The following is a 25,640-nucleotide window of genomic DNA, read 5'->3' on the forward strand; positions in this document are numbered from 1 at the left end:
ACTCCTGAGCCTTCAGCTGTGCACCGCCTGTCCCTGCCCATCCGTGCCGCGTCTCCATGCTCCAGCAACAGCGACCACTGCATTTCCCGGGGGCAGCGCCAGGTGCGGGGCTGCAGCAGACCGACCCTAGGAGTGAGAGGTGGCCCCGCAACAAGGGAGGCAGCAACCACTTAACACATGCTTAGATGCATACTCGCCCCTGGCCCTGCTTGACTGGCGCCGGCTGTGCCGTGACATCTGCAGGCACAGGTTCAGCCTTGGTGTCCAGTTGTGTCTCGCGCCCGCCAGCGTGCATGGGGAAGGTAGGGCCTCAGGAAGATGGACCGGGAAGGAGGCCCTGAGTGACAGGGTGTGTCAGATGTGCACCATGTGCCTCCAGACAGTATGTGAGCACAGGGACACTTCTTCCCTCCACCCCGGGGCCCCCTCCCATCACGCCTAAAGCCCTGAAGTGCTCCCCCCTGAGGGGAGCGTCACCACAGTTCGACCCCAGGAAGCCTATGTGCACCTGTGCGCAGTTGGTTCCCATCACCGTCTTCCAGCCCCGGCACCGTCGCAGGGAGAGGATGGGGTGTGGGGTGTCGGCATAGCATCCCCGGGAGCTCCACCCAGAAGGCGAGCACTCACCCTGGATGTGCTGGCACTACGGTGGCCTGAAGCGCCTGGGGCTAGTCGTCCCGAAAGGTATCATTTGTTGGAATTAATACAAATCCCAGTGACATGGTGACCGGATCCTCTCCCTAAACCAAGTAACACTATCTGGTTTAAAACCCCTCTGTGTGCTTCTCGCATGGTGGGCCTAGAGCACCGGTTCTGTGGTTAGCATCTGCTCTTCGTGCTCCTGGATGAAAACTACGACAGGCCCCACGGAGTGACGTGCAGCCGTGCTCATGTCCTGGGGGAGCTGGCGGGGGTGTCTGCAGGCCAGCCCCTCCCACAGGGCCGCAAGGCCCGGACTGAGGTGCCAAGGCTGAGCCAGAGGCTACTTCCTGCATGTGGCTCCTCCTCACAGCCCGCAGTGCGGCCCTGGGGCCACCTGCGCAAGGAGCTCCCGTATCTGCTCTGCGGACAACCCTGTGAGGTGGCGGGTGAGCACCAGCCATGTCCCTGGGCTTCCCAACACAGGGGAGCTTGCAGCTGACACCCTTGCTCAGGTCGTGGGAACGGGGAGGGGCCTGAGCTCACAGCTCCGCAGCCTGGTGCCAACCTGACGGGGTTGCCCCAAGGCCCACACAGGGCAGTCCCCACCCCACACCCAGGTCCCAGCCTCCCAGGCCTCATCCTCCCCGTTACTGCCCTGGACCCTTCGGAAACAAGGCACCCAGGCCCACAGACCAAAGGTGGAAATGAGCAGGTCTGTGAGTTTATTCTAGATGTCAGACATAGCTTGTTTTATTAATACTATCTTTTCCACTGATCCAATAACTAAACTGAAACAGTTTTCAAAAGAGTAGACGTGCCCGTTCAGCTTCACCCTGGTACGTGTGGGCCACAGAACACCTCCGGGGGGTGGGGGAGGCAGAAAAAGTGCTTCCATGCAGTCTCTTGTGCTTGTCCTGTAACCTCTGCTTCCACCAAAGCCCCCCCCACCCCACCCCCCATCTCACAATTCATTCAGCTCCTGGACGGGTGAGTCTAGGCGTAAGGAAGGGCCTCCAACCCGACGGAAAATGGTAAGACAGACGCACTGAGCCGAGCATCGGGGTCCCTAGCCAGCCGCCTGCTCTCAGACTTCATATTTTAATATAAAATACTCGTACAGCACACGACACCTTCTGCTGGCCCAACATGGTCACCGCTGACTCCAGAAAACAGAAAGGGAAAGGCTCTCTCCCAACATCTAGGAACAGAAACTGTCATTCCAAACACAATTGGGCTGTTGCTCGAAAGGCAGGAAAACATTGGATAAAGCAGCACTTTGTCCGTTACCCGGCAGACCCCACCTCAGCGGAGTCCAGCATTGGCCATCAGTGTCCCCGTGGGAAAGTCCTTCTGCACACGTCCCCCTGGCTGGGCTGCCCCGTGCTACACGTGCTTCTCCCACCAGAAGCAAGCATCGCTCCAGGCTTCCTCTGTGACGTCTTCAGTTAAGAGTTAAATAATAATTAATGTTGCTCTAAGAGGAGTTAAAAACCCAGAGTGCAGGCCAGCGTCCTGCACGGGGTCATGTCTCAGGGAGCTGGTTGATGTCCGTTAGCTTGGTGTCATTCAGGATGGCCCGCACCCGCTCCAGGGAGCCCGCCTGCCGGATCCGCTCCAGCTGCACCTAGGGAGCAACACCGAATCATGGCCTGTGCCCCCGACCTGGGGTCCCCGACTTTACTCTGGTTTCACGGGGAAGGGGCCCGTGAGCCACCCCCCACCCCAGACCAGGCACCTCCCAGGGCTGCTGTGCTGCAGGCCCAGGGTCAGAGCTGGGACCCTGGGTGGATGACCCCTGACCCCCGACCCCACAGCTAAGTCAGGAAACCACCTCAAGCATCAGAGTTCAGCGCCTCATCCTGACCCCATTGACGTCCATCGAGTGCACCCAGGTGGCAGGCCCAGGAGCACCACAGCCAGACTTAGGGACCCAGGGGAGGCTCCATAGGGAGGACAGCCTGGATGGCAGGGGTGAGGTGTGAGGAGCAGGGACACAGGGCACTCCACAGAGGGAATGGGGTTCCAGGGCTTCAGGACACAGAGGAACCCCTGTAAGTGTTGCCTGGCCAGCCAGGGCCTCACATCAACAGCTGGGACTTGCCTTCCCTCATCGATGGCCTGGGGGTGGGGCGGGGGGGTAGACCGGCCGGCCATGAGGCTGCAGCAGGCCCAGGTGCCCAGTCCTCACCTGAAGGGTCTGAGAGAGCTTGACGAAGTCTCTCTGGACTTGCTCGCTGACGTCCAGCTCTGTCTGCAGCCTCTGAGCTTTGTTCTTCTCTTCAAACATCAGCTGTTCCACACTCACCTACGATACAAGTTTTGAAAGAGGATCAATGCCAAGGAGCCGTACATATGTATCACTTTGGGGATCGAGGAACCTGAGGTCTGCCTCCAGGAGGAGAGCCGCAGGGAACCCAGCAGCCCCCGGGGCCGACTGCGCAGTCTGAAGTCCTCCTAAAATGGCCGAAATGCCAAAGCTGCCCCAGTGCCCTCCTCCCCCCAGTAGCCTGGGGACCACCGTTAGCAAAAGGCAGCTGCTGGGATCAGAGGTTGCACAGTAACAGGGACACACACTTTGGGAGCCAGCACCATCTAGCATCTGTGGGGAAAAGGGCGCACGCGCGTGCCCCAGGCGACCCCCACGACCTCCAGTCTGCCCTGCAGACAAGCATGTCAATGGGACCACGCGGGAGCCTTAAGAGACAGTACGCGGTGTTTTCATCTTTCGGGGTCGGAGCCCCAACCTAGGACCCCCACCCCACAGTTGGCCTCGTGCACTTGGAGCCTAGCTGGACTGATCTCCAGCAGTGCGTCCCTGGGAGATGGTCACATGGACGGGCCTGGGAGGATGGTACCAAGTGTGCCCATAAGCCTGGAGGGCCAGGCCCCAGAGCCGGCGACCCGAATCACAAGGTCCTTTTCCCTCTGCAAGCGGCCAGCCCTGCCAGCCCTCAGGGCACAGCTCCAAGCTGCCACCGTCAACAAGCAACAAGTGACCCCAGGTTTGTGGCACTACATCATGAAATCACCAACACAAACATCACCTTAGCAGCAGCCTCCTTCTTTAACTGTTCTTCCAGAGTGATTCTCATCTCCTGGAGGCCCTCGAGCTGCTGAGACTTCTCTCGGAGTGTGGTCTCCAGCTGTGGAAGGGAAGCCAAGCTGAGCAGGTGCCTGTGGCCTGGAGAAGAAGTAGCCCCGCCCTCGGGGGGCCCAGGCCCTGACCATGCTCTCCCCACCCTTTCACCGAGCCTGCTGTTTACGCTTCAAGACCTCCTCTTCCTTCCATCAGACATCAGGTCCTCTAGGTCCTAAGGCCTGGGGACGGGGAAGGCAGAACATAAACATGTGCATAACTGACAGCGTGTGAATGTGGAGAAGCAGCATTTAATTCTTCCAGAAAAGCTGCCATGACACTGACCCTGAACAGAAACATTTTCCAGGGGAAGGAGGAGGGTGATAAGGGGAGAGGGTGGGAAGAACCTCAGGAGGGGAGCGGGTGGCAGGTGGGAAAACGCACTCAGAACCGGGGTGAATCCCACTGCACCAGGCCCTGCAGGACGAGGCAGAAGAGCCCTGAGCGGGCTGGGAACACAGGCTCCACCCTGGAAGCGGTGGGGACCGTGGGGGGTGAGGGGGATGTGGGGGACCAGCAGACAGCAACACAGTCACATTGGCAGCCCTATAATGCTGAGAGAACCGGGCATGCTTCAGAGGCAGAGAAAGACGTCAGGCTGGGGCAGGGAGTGGGGTGAGCACTGAGGTCTGAGCCCACACAGCATCGTGTGCACAAGATGGGACACGCTCCAAAGCTGATTTCTGCCCGTGCAGCCCCAACAGCACAGGAGCCAGACCGCACTGGGCTGCAGAGGGCCTACACGGTTCCCAGAGCCCCTGCCGGGAAGGGAGGATGTGCTGTCCAACCGGGGACAACAAGCGTGTTTGCAGAAAAGAGATCAGGAGGTAAGGGTTCCAGGCCCGAGACTGTGAGGGAAAAACCAAGGATCCCTGGAGAAGATGGAGAGATCGGCAACGGAAGACCCTTCTGTGAAGGAGCATGAGTGGGCCAGGAGTGAAGGTGAGAGGGCCATCGAGGGGCTGGGACACTGAAGGTGGTAGGGCAGATGGTGGGCAAAAGGCTGTCACAGTGGAGGGCAAGGGGCAGGTGGAGGGGAGAGCAGGTGGACAGCACCCGAGGCCATTGGGCACACAGAGGGACACACGGTGCTGCTCAGCCAGGCCTGTTGGCAGCCTGGGACAGGCTGAGACAGGCAGGGAGTGGAGGCTGCAGCTGTCGGTGGAGACCATGTGGAGGCAAGCAGCGTGGAAGGAAAGACAGCTGAGCCATGGGGAGGCCATGGACACTGAGAAAGGCAGGTGTGAACGAGGCGCTCGGGCAGCTAAGCCTATGGGACAAGGTCTGGGAAGATGGTGGGCTGTGGGCAGGTACGGGCTGAGGTGTGGCCACAAGCCTAGGAAGGAAGGGAGCGTGGGGGGCGGGAGGTGTCACGGGCTCGGTGAATTGAATGGGGTCTGCTACCAGAGGTAGGTGTGTGAAGATGACCGGCAGCTACAAATGCCCCCTCCTATCTGTCAGGGACTGTGCTCTGCTCTGGTCACGTAAGCACCTACATGCCGTGACCCTGCTTGCCTGTCCCGTGGCCTCAGTGTCCCCCAGCATGGGCTTCCCTGTGCACGGAGCAGGCCCAGCAAACGTGCTGCCCTGGTACTGGGCAGAAGCTCTCGAAGAGCGGGACACTCACCTGCACCCATCGCCATGGATGCAATGAATGTGAACGTCGTGGGACTCACCTGTCCTTTTTCTACTTTTATTCTCTCTAGTTCCGCTTTTAGACTAGAAATGGAAGCTAGAAGGAAAAGAGAAGTGTCAGCACTTACTGATTATTTTGCACCTGTTTTGTTTATGCCCTTTTCTACCACAAGCTCCACCTCAAACAGTGAAAGCACTGAGCTCAGTGAGGCACAGCGCGACATGCACCTCCTCAGGAACCCCTCCCCTTACCCCTAGGGCACGGTGCCCCAGGGAAGTGTCTGCACCCTGTGTGACCCTGGGGTGGGGAACCAGCAAGGCTCTGGTGACACTGCAGGGCTCTGCCAAGAAGGCGGCCGGCTGCTCTCTCTGAAATAGGGGATTTTTGTGGTTTTTGAGTCCCAATTAAATCAATTTACTCTGGATGTATCAGAACACCTGAACACCCCTCACTGTTTTCTGTACCTCCTCTACCCATTTTCTGTCTTCCACATTCTCAGCCCTGGCAGCACTGTTTCCCATCCGAGCCTGCCCACCTTCTGGCCCCCACGTACATACCCCCCGTGGGCATACCCCCACGTACCCCTGTCCCCCTGCACCCACCCCCCGCCTGGTTCCCCACCACCGCCCCCCAGCAGGGCCCGTGTCCTCACCCAGCTCCTCCTTGCAGTTCTCTATCTCCAGCTGCAGGGTCTCTTCAAGGTTCTCTTTTAAGCACTGTTCTGCCTGGATCTGCTCTTTGAGGAACAGTATCTCTGCCTTCAGCTTCTCCTCTATGTGCTCTGCCGCCGTCCGCACATGCACGATGCTCTCTCGGTATTTGAGGACCAGCTCCCGCAGTGCCTGCAGCCAAGGAACAAGTGCTCGCTCAGTGTGTGGTGGGGAGAGACCATGGAAGCCCCCAGATTCGCACCTGTTGTTTTACACAGTTCAGAAACCAACACGGTGCCAACTCCCTGGGGGTCCCTGCCCTAATGTTCAGCATGGTGTAGAAATAAGACATCTGAGGCCAAAAATGTGCACTGTGGACAGCAGGTCTCTCCGTCAAAACTGGCTCATAAGCAGAAAAATAAAAACGTTAAGTAACTTGCAGGGAGGGAATCACCATGGATGGCTTCCAGGCCCCAGGATCAGCTGGGTACATCTGGGGGGAACTAGGGGTGAGGACCCAGAAGGTTGGAAGGCAGAAGCAGGTGTGGAACATGAGGACCAAGTGCATTTGCTCACACATGGACTCAAACACACGCACTTGCTGAACGTCAGCCACAACCTACTAGAGGCAGTGAGGCAAAGAACTTTCCACCATGACCACCTGTTTTTCTAGAATAAATTCAGTTTAAGCCTTATTTTATTATTTCCCTAAATTTTAGCTATATTCTTTAAAACAATTCAATTATATCCTAAAGCAACTCTAAGGTAAACGCTGGGATTCTTAGATAACTACCAGATGTATGTAAAATCAGGAATAGCAGAAAAGAGAATAATGAAAAAACTGTGGTAAGAAAAGCCTAAGATGTACTCCTAGAGCGGGTCTAAGAGCCAGGCCTCACAGGCTGGACGGGTGACATTCCTCAAGCATTCCACAAAGTGTGGAAAAGTCTAGAGAGCATGGAAAAGAATCCTCCGCCCAAAAAGAACCACTCATCAGAGGGGGATGGTACTGGGAGTGCAAGGAGACAGGGCCCCAAACTCTGCCAAGATCAGCCACAGAAAGTGCCAGCAACCTCCATGGACACACAGGGTTAGGGCAGGGATAGGGCGCTGTGGCTAGGTTGGCAAGGTGGCCCCATGAGTACATCAAAACGAAAACCAATAGCAATGTTGATACATATACAGGAAAAAAAAAAGAATGAGTTCCAAATTGTAAAGGTTGAATCTGCAGAGTAGGATCAAGGAAACACTGGATCATTATGAAACATTGTTTCATAAAACAATTTCTGTAATGTCAATTTTAAAATATTATTTCTTTTTAAAAAAAACCCTGAAACTAAAGATTTCACCAGTAACATCTTTCTATTTTGTTTTGAAAACTGCCCTAAGAAGTGTCTTCCTTGCCTATACTGTTAACAGTATACTTGGGTGTAGCCTAAGATATGGTTTGCTGATGAAGGACTTGACAATGGAGCAGCCTGAGTGTCGGGAGGGTCAAGGAGAGATGTGTACAGCCCGTCTGAACTCAGGCCCAGTTAGTACCTGGATGGAGATGGTTGTGAACGTCTCAGGGAAGCGTGTGGTTTCACAGCCCAGACTCACCCAATGAGAAAGGAACAGAAGTAACCCAAAGTGTCATAAAAGTTAAGTGAGTGCCATTTACCCTTTCAAGCGTGACCCAGAAAAACAAGTATCGCAAGCAACCAGCCTGGGAACTCCTTCACACATTTCACTTCCAGCATGTTCTCAGTCTGCTCCTGCAAGAGTAATTTATAGACCGATCCACCAAAGGATTCTCAGGACACTGAACACATGAGCTACAGGAGGAAAAACAAACTGAACTCTCAAAGCTCAGAGCTTTTGTGCTTCCAAGGGCACCATCAGGAAGTGAACAAGATAATCCATGGAATGGAGCAAAGGATCTGCAAATTGTCTGGTGAGGGACTTAGATCTAGACTATATACAGAGCCACAGAATTCCACAATAAAAAATAATCCAATTTAGAGATGAGCAAAAGATGTGACTAGACACCTCTCGAGGAACACAGATAGATGGGCAATAAACACATGGGAAGACACTCAGTATCATCAGCTGAGTGCCCAGCAGAGTGCGAATGAGAACCACAAGATGCTGCTTCGCACCCACTAGGAGGTCTGGAATAGAACAGTAGGGACAGGAGAAATCCTCCCATAATCACCGTGGCATTCCCACAGGACCCCACGACCCACTCCGAGGTTATTCCTCTAGAGAAATAAACCAAAAAGCGTACAGGAATGTTTGCAGCACATTATTCACAGCAGGCCACACACGGAGACAGCCCAAATGCCTAACAACAGACAAATGGATACACAAAACGTCCATGCCGTGAAGTGTTGGTGGTCACAAGAAGGAACAGGTAGCCTGATGCCTGCTTGACAGCATAGATGAACCCTGACAACAGTATGCCGTGTGGAAGAAGCCAGACACAAAAAAACACAAATTGTAGGATTCTAGTCCCACAGAAGTCCACAGTAGGGCAATCTATGGAAAGAAAATAGGTTAAGCAGCTGCTTAGGGCTGGGGGTAGTGGGGAGAATGACAGGGAAGGGGCTTCCTGCTGAGGTGATAAACAGTGTCCTGAAATTGTGGTCACATCAGAGAATATCTAAAAAACACTGAATTGTACACTTTAAAAAGGCGAATTAGAGCGGCCCGGGTGGCTCAGCGGTTTAGTGACGCCTTCGGCCCAGGGCCTGATCCTGGAGACCCAGGATCGAGTCCCACGTTGGGCTCCCTTCATGGAGTCTGCTTCTCCCTCTGCCTGTGTCTCTGCCACACTCTCTCTCTCATGAATAAATAAATAAAATCTTTAAAAATAAATTAAAAAAAATAAAAGGGTGAATTATTTGGTATGTGAATTATATCTCAATAAAGCCTGTTTCAAAAAAGAACTGGTTGGCAGCCATTTCAGAAAACATATTTGTTTGCATTTTCGATCATGTGGAAGCCCAGTTACCTCCACAGTGTCTGGGAGGATGAAGTCTTCTGCTTGCTGTAATGACACATGCAAGCTGTGCTTTCCCTGCAGACTGTCATTATCTTTCTGTAACCTTGCCAGCTCTTCTGAAACCTGCTCCCGGGACTGCATCAGCACTGCCTGAAATAGAAACAGATATACTCATCACAGCCAGAAAGGTAAATCCTATCTGCTGAGAAAAATAAGGTCAAACCAAATGAGGGCTGAGGATGGAGGATATGTAATAAAGCTCTGTAAGACCTACAAGAAGCTGCCAGAGATATTCCTATTTGCAGTCTTCTACTCGAACAGACAGGCAAGCAGCAGCCTTGGAGCCCATCTTCCATGGTTTCCACCAACGATATCCCTGCACTAGCAATGGACCAGTATCTCCAGTGGCTACACAGCCAGCACTTAAATCAAATGGAGCACATGTTACCTCCTCATAGCATGCATTCAACAGAAGCAGGGAGAACAAAAGAGCATGGTCTTCCTCCTCATTACACAAATGTGTATGTATGTGGACTATGTATATAACAACCAGCTGAGGATCACTGAATGGCCTGTGGACCCCAAATACTGGAAGTCATCAGGAGGACCTATGCTTAGGAAGTACAGGACACTTGAGCAGCTCACTCTGAAGATGGGACAGGCTCCTACCGCTGCAGGCTGATGTGCAATGTAATTTTAGGTATTTAATGGGAATTTTAATCAATATAAAAGTTATTCTGGCTAATCTGAGTATAATGATAAAATTCTACGAAAGTATTTGATTTCTGCTAATTTCTAACACTCATTTAACTTAAATGTATATATAAGTATAGATTATTCACTCCTCCAATGTTTATTTAACAGCTGCTACTCTATAGGAGGCATTTTGCTGCATACGAGGATACAGAGATATAGGACTGAGATCTGCCCTTGAGACGCTCACATTGCAGAGGAGGGAGAGCTCAGTAAACCCACAACTGCCCAGCAGAAGTGCAGGTGCTAGGACAGGGAATGGGTACAGCGAGGTAAAAGGACAGAGGCTCCGAGGGGAGAGGCTCAAGGACATTTCCTAGAGAAGGTGATCACTGCATTCTAAAGGACAAATAGGCTACTGGCAGGCACACAAGGTCACATGTAAAGTTTGGCCAATTTTGCTGGCTCTTACTTATCTTCAGGCCAGAATCAATTGTTTTACGCTCACTTTTAACCCATTTACAACAAAATATCAGCATCCCACTTCTCTAAGACATGAAAAAGGGGAAAAATAAAATGTATATAGTTACTTACTTTTGCAACGAGAAAAACAGAAGGATAAATCAAAAATAAAACCATATACAGGAGGGGCTAGGAAGAGGGTGAAACGGATAGAGAATGGAAGAGATCTGAACATTTACACATTTTTACAGTTTTGACTTATGAACCATGTTGCATGTTCAAAAAATAATAATAAATCAAAGAAGAAAAAGGAAAACCCGAAAATGTAATACAAACAGAACAAATGGAGCAAACAGATAACCACAAAGGAAACAGTTAATTGAAGTAACTTTTGAACACTGTGCAGACTGTGAATCTTTAGCTGGGATACATTCTAAGAGCAAAAAGAGCTACAAAGAAACGCTGAACCTCACTTAACAGTTTTGCCATTGGTAGCAATACTAACATGGTCACTCTGTAACTCTTGTTCCCACCTTGACCAAGGGACCATACTGAAGACCACCAACAGTGGACCCGCCCCTCACAACATGCCCCTGCTGTCCCAAACTCCCGCTGACTCATCATTTCCATGATGTTCTTGGCCTATTCATCTAACCTGAATCTAATCACATGGGAATAATCAGACAAGATTCTATGAGGCAGTTGGTCGGAGCTCTTCAAAAATGCTAATGTCACAGAAGACAAAAAAAAGGGGGGGGCGCAACTGTTCTAGATTAAAAGAGACTAAGTGACAAGACAGAAACAACAATGTGTGACCTTTTATGGGTTCCTCCATCAAAAAATCAGAATAAGGGATCCCTGGGTGGCGCAGCAGTTTGGCGCCTGCCTTTGGCCCAGGGCGCGATCCTGGAGACCCGGGATCGAATCTCACGTCGGGCTCCCGGTGCACGGAGCCTGCTTCTCCCTCTGCCTATGTCTCTGCCCCTCTCTCTCTCTCTCTCTGTGTGTGTGTGTGACTATCATAAAAAATAAAATTAAAAAAAAAATCAGAATAAAAACCTGAAACCACCTGTAAAAATAATCATGGGCTTTGGGAACCATTGTCACATTTTAGGGATGTGGTAACTGCACTGTGGTGGTATAGAACCACCTCTCTGTTCTCAGCAGACACATGCTGAAATATTTAGGAGCATCACAATGTCTGCAACGTATTTCTGAATGGCTCAGAAAACACACACACACACACAAAGGCACAGAGATGGAGAAACCAGAGCAGCCATGTGTGAAAATGTGGCAAAGTACTGACAACTAGTAAATCTAGAAGATTTAGGAAGATTTTAGGAATGCTTACTCTATAACCTCTCAAAATCAAAATTTTCCAAATAAAATACTAGAAGGATACTAAGACCCCAGGCACTGTCACAGCTGCTCTTGTCTGAGGGGCAAAGAAGAATCTCTCTTCCTCAGTATGAGAACCTCTGAAGGTCATGTCAAGAAGGACCCCAACATTACTCTGAATACTTCTACGTCACTCGCAATACACAGGTTTTAAGGGGAGTCCACTTGGAACGTGTTTGTACAGGCAGGTGGGGCTGAAAAACAAGCAGGGAAGAGATAAGAGAGGACAGTGGAGTGAAGGCAGCTAAATACTGGTTCTGTCAACATTTAGCAGTGATTTTTACACTGATGGTTATCATTTTGTATTCTCTGTCAATAGGTATGGAAAAGGTATGGAACTCTCTAGTCAATGATTAGAATGAGATGCTCCTCGAGAGACCATGACTATTATTTAGGATCAGCTCAAAAGGCACTCAGATACTGACCTGATGCAGATCAAAACCCACCATTCCTTTTCCCACACATCCACCCCTGGCAGAGCTGGACCAGGAGCGGCTTGTAGGATCATCCCAGCAGGACCATCATCTACAAAGATCATCAGTGCCTGGGAGCACATGTCACCCTAATTCCTGTGACATTGATTAGGCTACTCTCAATAATTAACTGCTCAGGAAAGTACAAGGACAGTTCAAACATTCCATCTGCCGGAGCTCTGAGAGATTTCAATATTCACCTTGTATTTGGGACCAACAATTAGTCCAAAGTTTATTCTGTTCAAGTTTCTCAAATCGGAAAAGTAAAGGTAAAGGTAAGAGTGTTTTTTGTTCAGGAGGCAGGCTTAAAAAGCTTGTCCTTTACAAATGTTGCTTCGGCCCCAGAGAGCAGAACAGTGTGACCACTGGGCCAGGGAGACATGGTCATAGCAAAGAGGGTGAGACCCAACAGAACAAAGGGGACTCTATCAACACAGTCAATGCTGATTTAAATGTTAACTTACCATCTGCTCCTGAACATCCCTTTTCGCCTGGGAAAACCCCTGTTGTAACTCTTCAAGTAAGATCTCAGATGCCTGGGCTCTGAGGACAAGTGCAGAGATCTTAAAAGAAAAAAAAAAAGGACACACAGACAATATAGTTAGGAAGCTGGTGATTCTTATGCGAACCCTTCCAACCCTGCTTATGTGATGTCCAGACCTAACCAGCTCATCACTCATTCAACGGATATGCATGCATCTACGGGGTCTTGGCCCCTTGTGTCACACAGGGCGGCACCAAACATCCCTAGGGCTGCGCACTGCTATACATGAACAGATAGCACTTTGTGGACCTCAAGACAGAGATGTTAACCCACGAGGCCTACTTATATTATCCTTAAAGAAGCTTTTTAAAAAAAAAAAAAAAGAAAGAAGCTTAAAAAAAAAAATCAATAAAAATTTTGAAACTCTTGTCCACAAAACAAAAGCACACAGTGTAAAGCATAAATGGACCTTCTGTGAACTAATGTCAGTCTTCAAAGATGATTTACTCAAAAGCAAGCAGTGCACGACTAACATCATTGAACTGTAAACTCCCTTAGTTTGAATGTTTCTTTTTTTTTTTTTAAGATTTTATTTATTTATTCATGACAGACAGACACACACACACACAAAGAGAGAGAGAGAGAGAGAGAGAGAGAGGCAGAGACAAAGGCAGAGGGAGAAGCAGGCTCCATGCCAATAGCCTGATGCGGGACTCAATCCCGGGACTCCAGGATCACGCCCTGGGCTGAAAGCAGGCGCAAAACCACTAAGCCACCCAGGGATCCCCAGTTTGAATGTTTCTGAGAGAGGTCCTGTGAAAGTTGGGGATTCGTACATAACAATTATAATATAAATCAAAATATATTCGTTCAGACATTAAAAAAATTATTGACAGCATTCTGCTTCCAGTAGTGGCAGATTAGGTAATGTGACTCAAACTTCCTATTGAGAATTAAGAAAACCAGACAAAAACATGAAAGATATCTACTTGAAGGCACCGGAGAATAGGGCAAAAAAAGATTTACAGAGCCAAGGGTCAGAAGGAGGACATGCCAGCTCCAAGAGAAACCTATGTGACACCATGAAGCCCAGCGTCCAGGACAGGGTGGCAGAGATGAGAGTCCAGAAGCCATGATGCAAAGGCACCCTGTGAAACTCGCTGAATGGTGTGGATTGGGTCCCCACAAGGCGACAGCCTAGGGTAAGGGAAGGCTTTAAAGTAACCCGAACTTCACAACTTTATATAATCTCAATGCCTGGAGGGACTGTCACTAGCTTTCTTTCTTTCTTTTTTTTTTTTTAATTTTATTTATTTATGATAGTTACAGAGAGAAAGAGAGAGAGGCAGAGACATAGGCAGAGGGAGAAGCAGGCTCCATGCACCGGGAGCCCGACGTGGGATTCGATCCCGGGTCTCCAGGATCGCGCCCTGGGCCAAAGGCAGGCACCAAACGGCTGCACCACCCAGGGATCCCTGTCACTAGCTTTCATCAGGAAAATGGCTTTATATCATTTCAACATTTTAATATACAATGTTCAGCACTCACATAAAAATGCACAAAAGAAAGGACAGGATAAAACCAAAAGGAAATAATAAAAACAAAACAATACAAACAGATCTAAAGTGAATCCAGATTTGTGAATTATTAGAGATAGACTTTAAAATTAACTATATTTGACCTGTCCAGAGATCTATTTAAAAGAGAATTGAGGGATGCCTGGGTGGCTCAGCGCACCCTCCAGGGTGTGATCCTGGAGTCCAAGGATTGAGTCCCACATCGGGCTCCCTGCATGGAGCCTGCTTCTCCCTCTGCCTGTATCTCTGCCTCTCTCTCTCTCTCTCTCTGTGTGTCTCTCATGAATAAATAAATAAAATCTCTAAATACATATATATGTGTGTGTGTATATATATATATATATTTTTTTTTTTTTTTTAATAATACAAGGGAATTGAGACCTACCAGAGAACTGGAAACAATGGAAAGTAACCAAATGGAAATGATAAATAGAAAAAATAAATTAGGGCAGCCCCAGTGGCGCAGCGGTTTAGCGCCGCCTATAGCCTGGGGCGTGATCCTGGAGACCTGGGATCGAGTCCCACGTCGGGCTCCCTGCATGGAGCCTGCTTCTCCCTCGGCCTGTGTCTCTGCCTCTCTCTCTCTATGTCTCTATGAATAAATAAATGAATAAATAATCTTAAAAAAAATAAATTATCTAAATTAAAAATTTCAATGGATGAGTCTTAACAGATTAGACCTATTTGAAGAGAAAGTGAGTATAAAACAGATCTGAAGGAAACAGACAATTCGGAAAATACAGAAGAGACTTTAAAAAATGTGTAAATACAACATGGTATAATATATACGAATATCTGAAGCAATGTGCCCAATGGAAACCGAGCTATCAGAGCTAAAAATAAGCCTATGCAGAAACCCTGTCATCTCATTCCTAGGAATGCTCCAGAGAAATGAGACCATACGTCCACCAAAGACACATACAAAGGTGTTTTTAGAAAACGTATTGGTAAAAAAGAAAAAAAAAGAAAGAAAAGAAAAGAAAAGAAAAGAAAAGAAAAGAAAAGAAAAGAAAAGAAAACGTATTGGTTCACAAAAGCCAAAAACTAGAAACAACCCAAACATCCCTCAACTGCAGAATGGATAAATTACACCACATCTGTGTACCAGAATATATACAGCATTCACATCTAACCACGGAAGCAGGAACAATGTGCAGGAGCCTCAGACGTAATAATCAAACAGACTGGCTGTGCAAGGCTCTGAACAATAGGATTCCATTTGCATGAAGTTCAAGAATGAGCAATACTAAACAGTGTTCAAGTCAGAACCCTGCCAACCCTCTGTGCAGGCAGCTCTGGTGTTTAGTTAGTATGAAGGACCACAAGTATATCAGAAAGCTTTGTATCTTGATCCAGATGATGATCACCTAGTAAACTTTCCATGTGTTAAAATTCACCAAGCTCTACACTTGAGATTTATGCACTTGGCTATATGTAATATCTCAATAAAAGCAAGTTATTAAAAGATACACATAATGGCTGAGATTATTCCAATTATGATGTAAGATATCAATTCAGATATCCAAGAAACCCTGTGAGAACCTCAAACAGGAAAAATATGAATAAAAAATACACCTAGGCACAGCACAGTAAAACTGCTGAAAACAAAAGCAAAAAAAACAATCCCTAAAATAACCAGGGAAAAAATAATATTTTACCTTCAAAGGAGCAACAGTAGGACCTACAGCTAACTTCTTACTAGATCCCTGGGTGGCGCAGCAGTTTGGCGCCTGCCTTTGGCCCAGGGCGCGATCCTGGAGACCCGGGATCGAATCTCACGTCGGGCTCCCGGTGCACGGAGCCTGCTTCTCCCTCTGCCTATGTCTCTGCCCCTCTCTCTCTCTCTCTGTGTGTGTGTGTGACTATCATAAAAAATAAAATTAAAAAAAAAATCAGAATAAAAACCTGAAACCACCTGTAAAAATAATCATGGGCTTTGGGAACCATTGTCACATTTTAGGGATGTGGTAACTGCACTGTGGTGGTATAGAACCACCTCTCTGTTCTCAGCAGACACATGCTGAAATATTTAGGAGCATCACAATGTCTGCAACGTATTTCTGAATGGCTCAGAAAACACACACACACACACAAAGGCACAGAGATGGAGAAACCAGAGCAGCCATGTGTGAAAATGTGGCAAAGTACTGACAACTAGTAAATCTAGAAGATTTAGGAAGATTTTAGGAATGCTTACTCTATAACCTCTCAAAATCAAAATTTTCCAAATAAAATACTAGAAGGATACTAAGACCCCAGGCACTGTCACAGCTGCTCTTGTCTGAGGGGCAAAGAAGAATCTCTCTTCCTCAGTATGAGAACCTCTGAAGGTCATGTCAAGAAGGACCCCAACATTACTCTGAATACTTCTACGTCACTCGCAATACACAGGTTTTAAGGGGAGTCCACTTGGAACGTGTTTGTACAGGCAGGTGGGGCTGAAAAACAAGCAGGGAAGAGATAAGAGAGGACAGTGGAGTGAAGGCAGCTAAATACTGGTTCTGTCAACATTTAGCAGTGATTTTTACACTGATGGTTATCATTTTGTATTCTCTGTCAATAGGTATGGAAAAGGTATGGAACTCTCTAGTCAATGATTAGAATGAGATGCTCCTCGAGAGACCATGACTATTATTTAGGATCAGCTCAAAAGGCACTCAGATACTGACCTGATGCAGATCAAAACCCACCATTCCTTTTCCCACACATCCACCCCTGGCAGAGCTGGACCAGGAGCGGCTTGTAGGATCATCCCAGCAGGACCATCATCTACAAAGATCATCAGTGCCTGGGAGCACATGTCACCCTAATTCCTGTGACATTGATTAGGCTACTCTCAATAATTAACTGCTCAGGAAAGTACAAGGACAGTTCAAACATTCCATCTGCCGGAGCTCTGAGAGATTTCAATATTCACCTTGTATTTGGGACCAACAATTAGTCCAAAGTTTATTCTGTTCAAGTTTCTCAAATCGGAAAAGTAAAGGTAAAGGTAAGAGTGTTTTTTGTTCAGGAGGCAGGCTTAAAAAGCTTGTCCTTTACAAATGTTGCTTCGGCCCCAGAGAGCAGAACAGTGTGACCACTGGGCCAGGGAGACATGGTCATAGCAAAGAGGGTGAGACCCAACAGAACAAAGGGGACTCTATCAACACAGTCAATGCTGATTTAAATGTTAACTTACCATCTGCTCCTGAACATCCCTTTTCGCCTGGGAAAACCCCTGTTGTAACTCTTCAAGTAAGATCTCAGATGCCTGGGCTCTGAGGACAAGTGCAGAGATCTTAAAAGAAAAAAAAAAAGGACACACAGACAATATAGTTAGGAAGCTGGTGATTCTTATGCGAACCCTTCCAACCCTGCTTATGTGATGTCCAGACCTAACCAGCTCATCACTCATTCAACGGATATGCATGCATCTACGGGGTCTTGGCCCCTTGTGTCACACAGGGCGGCACCAAACATCCCTAGGGCTGCGCACTGCTATACATGAACAGATAGCACTTTGTGGACCTCAAGACAGAGATGTTAACCCACGAGGCCTACTTATATTATCCTTAAAGAAGCTTTTTAAAAAAAAAAAAAAAGAAAGAAGCTTAAAAAAAAAAATCAATAAAAATTTTGAAACTCTTGTCCACAAAACAAAAGCACACAGTGTAAAGCATAAATGGACCTTCTGTGAACTAATGTCAGTCTTCAAAGATGATTTACTCAAAAGCAAGCAGTGCACGACTAACATCATTGAACTGTAAACTCCCTTAGTTTGAATGTTTCTTTTTTTTTTTTTAAGATTTTATTTATTTATTCATGACAGACAGACACACACACACACAAAGAGAGAGAGAGAGAGAGAGAGAGAGAGGCAGAGACAAAGGCAGAGGGAGAAGCAGGCTCCATGCCAATAGCCTGATGCGGGACTCAATCCCGGGACTCCAGGATCACGCCCTGGGCTGAAAGCAGGCGCAAAACCACTAAGCCACCCAGGGATCCCCAGTTTGAATGTTTCTGAGAGAGGTCCTGTGAAAGTTGGGGATTCGTACATAACAATTATAATATAAATCAAAATATATTCGTTCAGACATTAAAAAAATTATTGACAGCATTCTGCTTCCAGTAGTGGCAGATTAGGTAATGTGACTCAAACTTCCTATTGAGAATTAAGAAAACCAGACAAAAACATGAAAGATATCTACTTGAAGGCACCGGAGAATAGGGCAAAAAAAGATTTACAGAGCCAAGGGTCAGAAGGAGGACATGCCAGCTCCAAGAGAAACCTATGTGACACCATGAAGCCCAGCGTCCAGGACAGGGTGGCAGAGATGAGAGTCCAGAAGCCATGATGCAAAGGCACCCTGTGAAACTCGCTGAATGGTGTGGATTGGGTCCCCACAAGGCGACAGCCTAGGGTAAGGGAAGGCTTTAAAGTAACCCGAACTTCACAACTTTATATAATCTCAATGCCTGGAGGGACTGTCACTAGCTTTCTTTCTTTCTTTTTTTTTTTTTAATTTTATTTATTTATGATAGTTACAGAGAGAAAGAGAGAGAGGCAGAGACATAGGCAGAGGGAGAAGCAGGCTCCATGCACCGGGAGCCCGACGTGGGATTCGATCCCGGGTCTCCAGGATCGCGCCCTGGGCCAAAGGCAGGCACCAAACGGCTGCACCACCCAGGGATCCCTGTCACTAGCTTTCATCAGGAAAATGGCTTTATATCATTTCAACATTTTAATATACAATGTTCAGCACTCACATAAAAATGCACAAAAGAAAGGACAGGATAAAACCAAAAGGAAATAATAAAAACAAAACAATACAAACAGATCTAAAGTGAATCCAGATTTGTGAATTATTAGAGATAGACTTTAAAATTAACTATATTTGACCTGTCCAGAGATCTATTTAAAAGAGAATTGAGGGATGCCTGGGTGGCTCAGCGCACCCTCCAGGGTGTGATCCTGGAGTCCAAGGATTGAGTCCCACATCGGGCTCCCTGCATGGAGCCTGCTTCTCCCTCTGCCTGTATCTCTGCCTCTCTCTCTCTCTCTCTCTCTGTGTCTCTCATGAATAAATAAATAAAATCTCTAAATACATATATATGTGTGTGTGTATATATATATATATATTTTTTTTTTTTTTTTAATAATACAAGGGAATTGAGACCTACCAGAGAACTGGAAACAATGGAAAGTAACCAAATGGAAATGATAAATAGAAAAAATAAATTAGGGCAGCCCCAGTGGCGCAGCGGTTTAGCGCCGCCTATAGCCTGGGGCGTGATCCTGGAGACCTGGGATCGAGTCCCACGTCGGGCTCCCTGCATGGAGCCTGCTTCTCCCTCGGCCTGTGTCTCTGCCTCTCTCTCTCTATGTCTCTATGAATAAATAAATGAATAAATAATCTTAAAAAAAATAAATTATCTAAATTAAAAATTTCAATGGATGAGTCTTAACAGATTAGACCTATTTGAAGAGAAAGTGAGTATAAAACAGATCTGAAGGAAACAGACAATTCGGAAAATACAGAAGAGACTTTAAAAAATGTGTAAATACAACATGGTATAATATATACGAATATCTGAAGCAATGTGCCCAATGGAAACCGAGCTATCAGAGCTAAAAATAAGCCTATGCAGAAACCCTGTCATCTCATTCCTAGGAATGCTCCAGAGAAATGAGACCATACGTCCACCAAAGACACATACAAAGGTGTTTTTAGAAAACGTATTGGTAAAAAAGAAAAAAAAAGAAAGAAAAGAAAAGAAAAGAAAAGAAAAGAAAAGAAAAGAAAAGAAAAGAAAACGTATTGGTTCACAAAAGCCAAAAACTAGAAACAACCCAAACATCCCTCAACTGCAGAATGGATAAATTACACCACATCTGTGTACCAGAATATATACAGCATTCACATCTAACCACGGAAGCAGGAACAATGTGCAGGAGCCTCAGACGTAATAATCAAACAGACTGGCTGTGCAAGGCTCTGAACAATAGGATTCCATTTGCATGAAGTTCAAGAATGAGCAATACTAAACAGTGTTCAAGTCAGAACCCTGCCAACCCTCTGTGCAGGCAGCTCTGGTGTTTAGTTAGTATGAAGGACCACAAGTATATCAGAAAGCTTTGTATCTTGATCCAGATGATGATCACCTAGTAAACTTTCCATGTGTTAAAATTCACCAAGCTCTACACTTGAGATTTATGCACTTGGCTATATGTAATATCTCAATAAAAGCAAGTTATTAAAAGATACACATAATGGCTGAGATTATTCCAATTATGATGTAAGATATCAATTCAGATATCCAAGAAACCCTGTGAGAACCTCAAACAGGAAAAATATGAATAAAAAATACACCTAGGCACAGCACAGTAAAACTGCTGAAAACAAAAGCAAAAAAAACAATCCCTAAAATAACCAGGGAAAAAATAATATTTTACCTTCAAAGGAGCAACAGTAGGACCTACAGCTAACTTCTTACTAGTAGAAATACAGACCCAACAGTAACTTCCAAGCCTGGGGGAAAACAGCATAAGTGTTCAGGACACCACAGCTGGTCAAGAATCCTTTTTGGATGAAGGTGGAAATAAAAAGATCTGTCTAAAAAAAATATGAGAGAGTAGAGACTTCCAAGAAGGATGAGGCCCATAATGGCCTTTCTCCACCCTGATTACAACTAACAATTGCCCAAGGACTTTGAAAAATAAGCAAAAGCAGACAGTTGAGAGAAGGAAGTCAAAATGGGAGAAGCAACTCATCCAGGAGTGAATTCACTGCTCACGTGGGGTTTTTCTCACTTCTGTGGCAGCATTCCTCTGAGATGACCAGCAGCAGAACCATAATAGCTGCGGGGGGTGGGGGTACAAGGGACCAGACTCTGTGTGATCCCAGTGCAACGGCAAGGTCCCTGGAAGAAGAGCAGAGGAGTGTCCTTGGGGAGGGGACTGGGGGGGGGGCTTAATTCTGTGTATCAACCAACACAAGTCCCACACCCACAAGTGAACACATCCAAAAGCTCTTCAAAAGCTTTAAAAAGGGAGATCCCTGGGTGGCGCAGCGGTTTGGCACCTGCCTTTGGCCCAGGGCGCGATCCTGGAGACCCGGGATCGAATCCCACGTCGGGCTCCCGGTGCATGGAGCCTGCTTCTCCCTCTGCCTGTGTCTCTGCCTCTCTCTCTCTCTCTATCATGAATAAATAAATAAAATCTTAAAAAAAAAAAAAAAAAAAAAAAAGCTTTAAAAAGGGAACTGATGGGATGCCTGGGTGGCTCAGTGGTTTAGCGCCTGCCTTCGGCTCAGGGTGTGTGATCCTGGAGTCCTGGGATCAAGTCCCATATCGAGCTCCCCGCAGGGAGCCTGCTTATTCCTCTGCCTGTGTCTCTGCCTCCCTCTCTGTGTCTCTCATGAATAAATAAATAAAATCTTAAAAAAAAAATAAAAAAGGAACTGACATCAGAAGCATCTCCACACAAGGCAAGATGAGGCCTGCTAACGGAACCTAATCAGATAAACAAAGTGCTGAGTCTCACAGTAACATATTCATAGTTCCCAGGGTACAACCTAAAAGTACTCGACATGGGAAAAATCAGGAAAATGTGACTGATTTCTCAGGGGGAAAAGAAACTCACACCTGCCAACCCCATGAAGACCCAGGAGAATTATCAAAGACTCTAAAGTTTTAAAACTATGCACGAAAAAAAGGTGAATACTTGGGGATCCCTGGGTGGCGCAGCAGTTTGGCGCCTGCCTTTAGCCCAGGGCGCGATCCTGCAGACCCGGGATCGAGTCCCACGTCGGGCTCCCAGTGCATGGAGCCTGCTTCTCCCTCTGCCTATGTCTCTGCCTCTCTATCTCTCTCTCTGTATGACTATCATAAATAAAAAATTTAAAAAAAACTTTTAAAAAAAGGTGAATACTTTTGAAATGAGGGAAAACACAGACCTCAGCAGAGAACTAAAAACTATTTTTTAAAAAAGCAAACGAAAATTTTACTATGAATTACAGCAGAGTATTTTGCACAGAAATAGACAAACAGACCAACTGAAGAGAACAGTCTTGAAAATGACTCCCCTCCTACCACCATACATAATCACTTGATGAATGACACAGATGACCTTGCAGAGCAGAAGAAAAAAGGGGATCTTTTCACTAAATGGTCCGAAGAGCTATCCAAATGGAAAAAATAAAACTACCCTCATCTATACAGCATACAGATCAAAACTAGTTCTAGATGGATTTTTAGATATAAACGTGACTATAAACAATAAAGCTTCCACAAAAATATATGAAAATACCTTTATAACACATAAGAAAATATTTTTTTATTTTAATTTTTTAAGATTTTATTTATTTATTCATGAGACACAGAGAGAGAGAGAGGCAGAAACACAGGCAGAGGGAGAAGCAGGCTCCATGCAGGAAGCCTGACGTGGGATTCGATCCCGGGTCTCCAGGATCAGGCCCTGGGCTGAAGGTGATGCTAAACCACTGAGCCATCCAGGCTGCCCAATATTCTTTTTTTTTTTTTTTTTTTAATTTATTCATGAGAGACACACAGAGAGAGAGGTAGAGACATAGACAGAGGGAGAAGCAGGCTTCACGCAGGGAGCCCGACATGGGATTCGATCCCGGGTCTCCAGGATCACGCCCTGGGCTGAAGGCAGGTGCTAAACCTCTGAGCCACCCGGGCTGCCCCCAATATTCTTTTTAAAAAAGGATTCTTATTATTTACTTGAGAGAGAGAGCACATGAGCAGTGGGAAGAACAGAGGGGGAGGAAAAGGGAAGGGGAAAGAATCTTGAGCAGACTCCTCACTGAACAAAGCCCAACATAGGCTCGATCCCACGACCCTGAGATCATGACCTGCACTGAGATCAAGAGTCGTATGTTCAAATGACTGAGCCACCCAGGCACCCCCAAAAAATATTCTTTTAAAAAACAAAAAAATAAAAAAATAAAAAATAAAAAAAATTAAAAACAAAATCACAAATCATTAAAAAAATTCAATCAGCTTGACTACATGAAAATTATGAACTTTTCATCAAAAGACACCATTAAAATAATGAAAACGTCAAGTACTGATGAGCAGAAATGCACCACACAAGTCACCAAAAGGCTCTAGTGTATGATTGTATAAAGGGCTTCTAACAAATCAGAAAAATAACAAAAACAGATAAACAGAACTAGACAATCCAATAGACAATTAGCATAAGACTTGAGAGGGGAATCTCACTCACACACTCACACACACACACACACACACACACACCCACACCCCAATGGCCACTATGTAGGACACATGCCACATAACCTGGGTGGTCATCAGAGAAATGCAGACTAAGCCACCGTGAAACCCCATAATCAGCTACCACAACGATGGGCCCACAGGGATGCCCTCTGCATTGCTGCTCGGAGTATAAATGTGTGCGACCACTGTAGAAGATTGTTTGGCTTTGTTATCCGCTGAAGTTGAGTGCATTCTGACCATCTGACCTGGGCACGGCACTCCTAGTGGATTCCCAGAAGCATGCACAACAAGCCCTGTATGGAAATTTCAGAGTAGAAGTACTCCTAACAGCCCAGAACTGGAAACCACCCAAAAACTCGTCCCAAAGGAGACACTGACAGATCCGCACACAGTACAAGTGTGCGACGACCACAAGGAAGCTGCCACTGCTCCAGTGTCGGGTAAGAGCCTCAAAATGCTACATAGGGGAAGATGAGATGGTGCACACCATCTACCTCATTTGTTCCAACAGAGAGACAACACCCTCTGCTAGTGTCACAAGTCAGGGAGGGGGCGGGCTTCTGTTCTGTTATTCAGTCCCAACCAGGGGAATGTAGAAGTGAGTTCTGGCATGTGGGTCTATCTGTGCATGTTTGAGTTTTTTCTATTTGTTATACATTTAAAAAGTCAAAAGGAATTTAATTAGTATTATTCCTGTCAGAAAGTTTGTGTGCAGCAGAAAAACCTACTAAAAATTAAAACTGAGCATCTGCTGATACTTAACCAGTTATTTCCACAGTTATCCTTTAAAGGTCTGTAAGACCTACAGCAGAAAGAGATCAGGAAGAGATCTTTATTCTCTGAGGGAAAACAGAGTGGCCTCAGGCCAAGAAAGAAACAGGGCTGTTTCCAAGCCACAGCAGGCAACCATGCAGCGTCCCACTGGGTGGTGGTGGCACGATAGGTCGTCAGGCCCCGGTACCTGGTGGCTGGTGTCCTGGGTGCTGCGCTTCAGGGCATCCTCCAGCTCCTGCCTCTCCCTGGCCGTCCTCTCCAACTGCTCGTTCGCCTGCCTCAGCATGGCCTGCAGTTTCTTCACCTGTGCAATTTGAAATGCACATCAGGACAAAGTTCCCAAGGATTCTTTTATTAATTTAAAAAAAAAAAAAAAAGCCCTAACTCCAAAAATTTAAAAAGCCTCATCTTCTGTCTTCTTGAGACACAGCACAGATCTGTCAATTCAGAATGACTGACCTCATCTAACGTCACTGTCAGGTTTCCACAAATCGTTTCTCACATTCGGTATCTCCTTTGCAAAGGTCTGCTCTCCTCCCACACCTGAGTCCTGCAGGCCGGGGCAGCACCCCCTTACTCTGGTCTACCCTCCGCCTGCCTCCAATCTGCAACCCACACTAACACTATGAATGTTTCCTAAAACAAAAGTCTAATCATATCATTTCCCTACTTAGAATTTCTACATGCGCCTCTCCCTCAATGACCTCATGGTGGTCTTCCTTTCGGAGCGGAGCGTCCTCTCCCTTCCTGCACCCCCACAGGCCATGAGCTGTTTGTGCTTCCTAGAACACATCATTCCCCTTCCTGAGAGTTCCTTCACACACCTTTCCTGTCCTAGATTTGTATTCCAGCTCAAAAACAAACCTAGCTCAAGGGTTCCTTTCCCTGAGCGCACAGTGAGGCCACATGCCCCTGTGTGCCTCTAGAAATTGAGGTCTCCATCATCCAGGAAAATTGGTACACATGGGAGGAAATTAATGCAAATGGCATTTGAAAATATTAAAACCATCATTCTAATCACTTCAACTTATTGTGAAGACTAAGAGAACAACCTTTACAATAAAAAAATAATCTGGAAATAGAAGAAAAATAATCTTTTCCTTCTCTATACTTTCACAAGCCCACTCTCCTGAAATTCTACATTTCCTAAATGTTCTCAAGGAATCAATCCATTAGACAATGTATCTGGACAAGTACTTGTCAATCTCTGCATACGAAATCTACCAAATCTTAATTTCTGTGCTCCTGTAAACTAACTGTAATCAGTTTAACAAATTTATGAAAGAAGGTAATAAGCTTTGATGAAGATTCTAAATAAGGCTTAAGATAATATTCAGCTAAGCTTTATTCAGTGAGTAGCACAGTAACCACCCCCTCAAGCCCTGTATGGAGAAGCACCCTGCCCAGCGCACATTCCTGGCAGCACGGCCGCCCCCGGGGCAGGAGGAGAGGGCGATGAGAGGAGATGTGCCCCTGCCCCTGCAAG

At 46.7% G+C, this 25,640-nt stretch overlaps 1 protein-coding gene across 1 annotated transcript in view; it reads right to left on the reverse strand.

Moving 5' to 3' along the window:
• Window positions 1–1,370: 1,370 nt before the first annotated feature.
• The window catches only part of RABEP1 (rabaptin, RAB GTPase binding effector protein 1), a 106,436-nt gene continuing 82,166 nt past the window's right edge, over window positions 1,371–25,640 (reverse strand). Inside the window, exons 11-18 of the mRNA XM_041772132.1 lie at window positions 24,342–24,458; window positions 17,319–17,417; window positions 9,060–9,200; window positions 6,067–6,256; window positions 5,455–5,510; window positions 3,687–3,785; window positions 2,831–2,947; window positions 1,371–2,266 (exon numbers count right to left, since the gene is read on the reverse strand). Of these exons, the coding sequence (XP_041628066.1) occupies window positions 2,165–2,266; window positions 2,831–2,947; window positions 3,687–3,785; window positions 5,455–5,510; window positions 6,067–6,256; window positions 9,060–9,200; window positions 17,319–17,417; window positions 24,342–24,458 (921 nt within the window). The 3' untranslated portion in view covers window positions 1,371–2,164. The remainder of the gene's footprint in view (window positions 2,267–2,830; window positions 2,948–3,686; window positions 3,786–5,454; window positions 5,511–6,066; window positions 6,257–9,059; window positions 9,201–17,318; window positions 17,418–24,341; window positions 24,459–25,640) is intronic.

This window comes from Vulpes lagopus, chromosome 10 (genome assembly GCF_018345385.1).
Source record: "Vulpes lagopus strain Blue_001 chromosome 10, ASM1834538v1, whole genome shotgun sequence".
NCBI lineage: Eukaryota > Metazoa > Chordata > Mammalia > Carnivora > Canidae > Vulpes > Vulpes lagopus.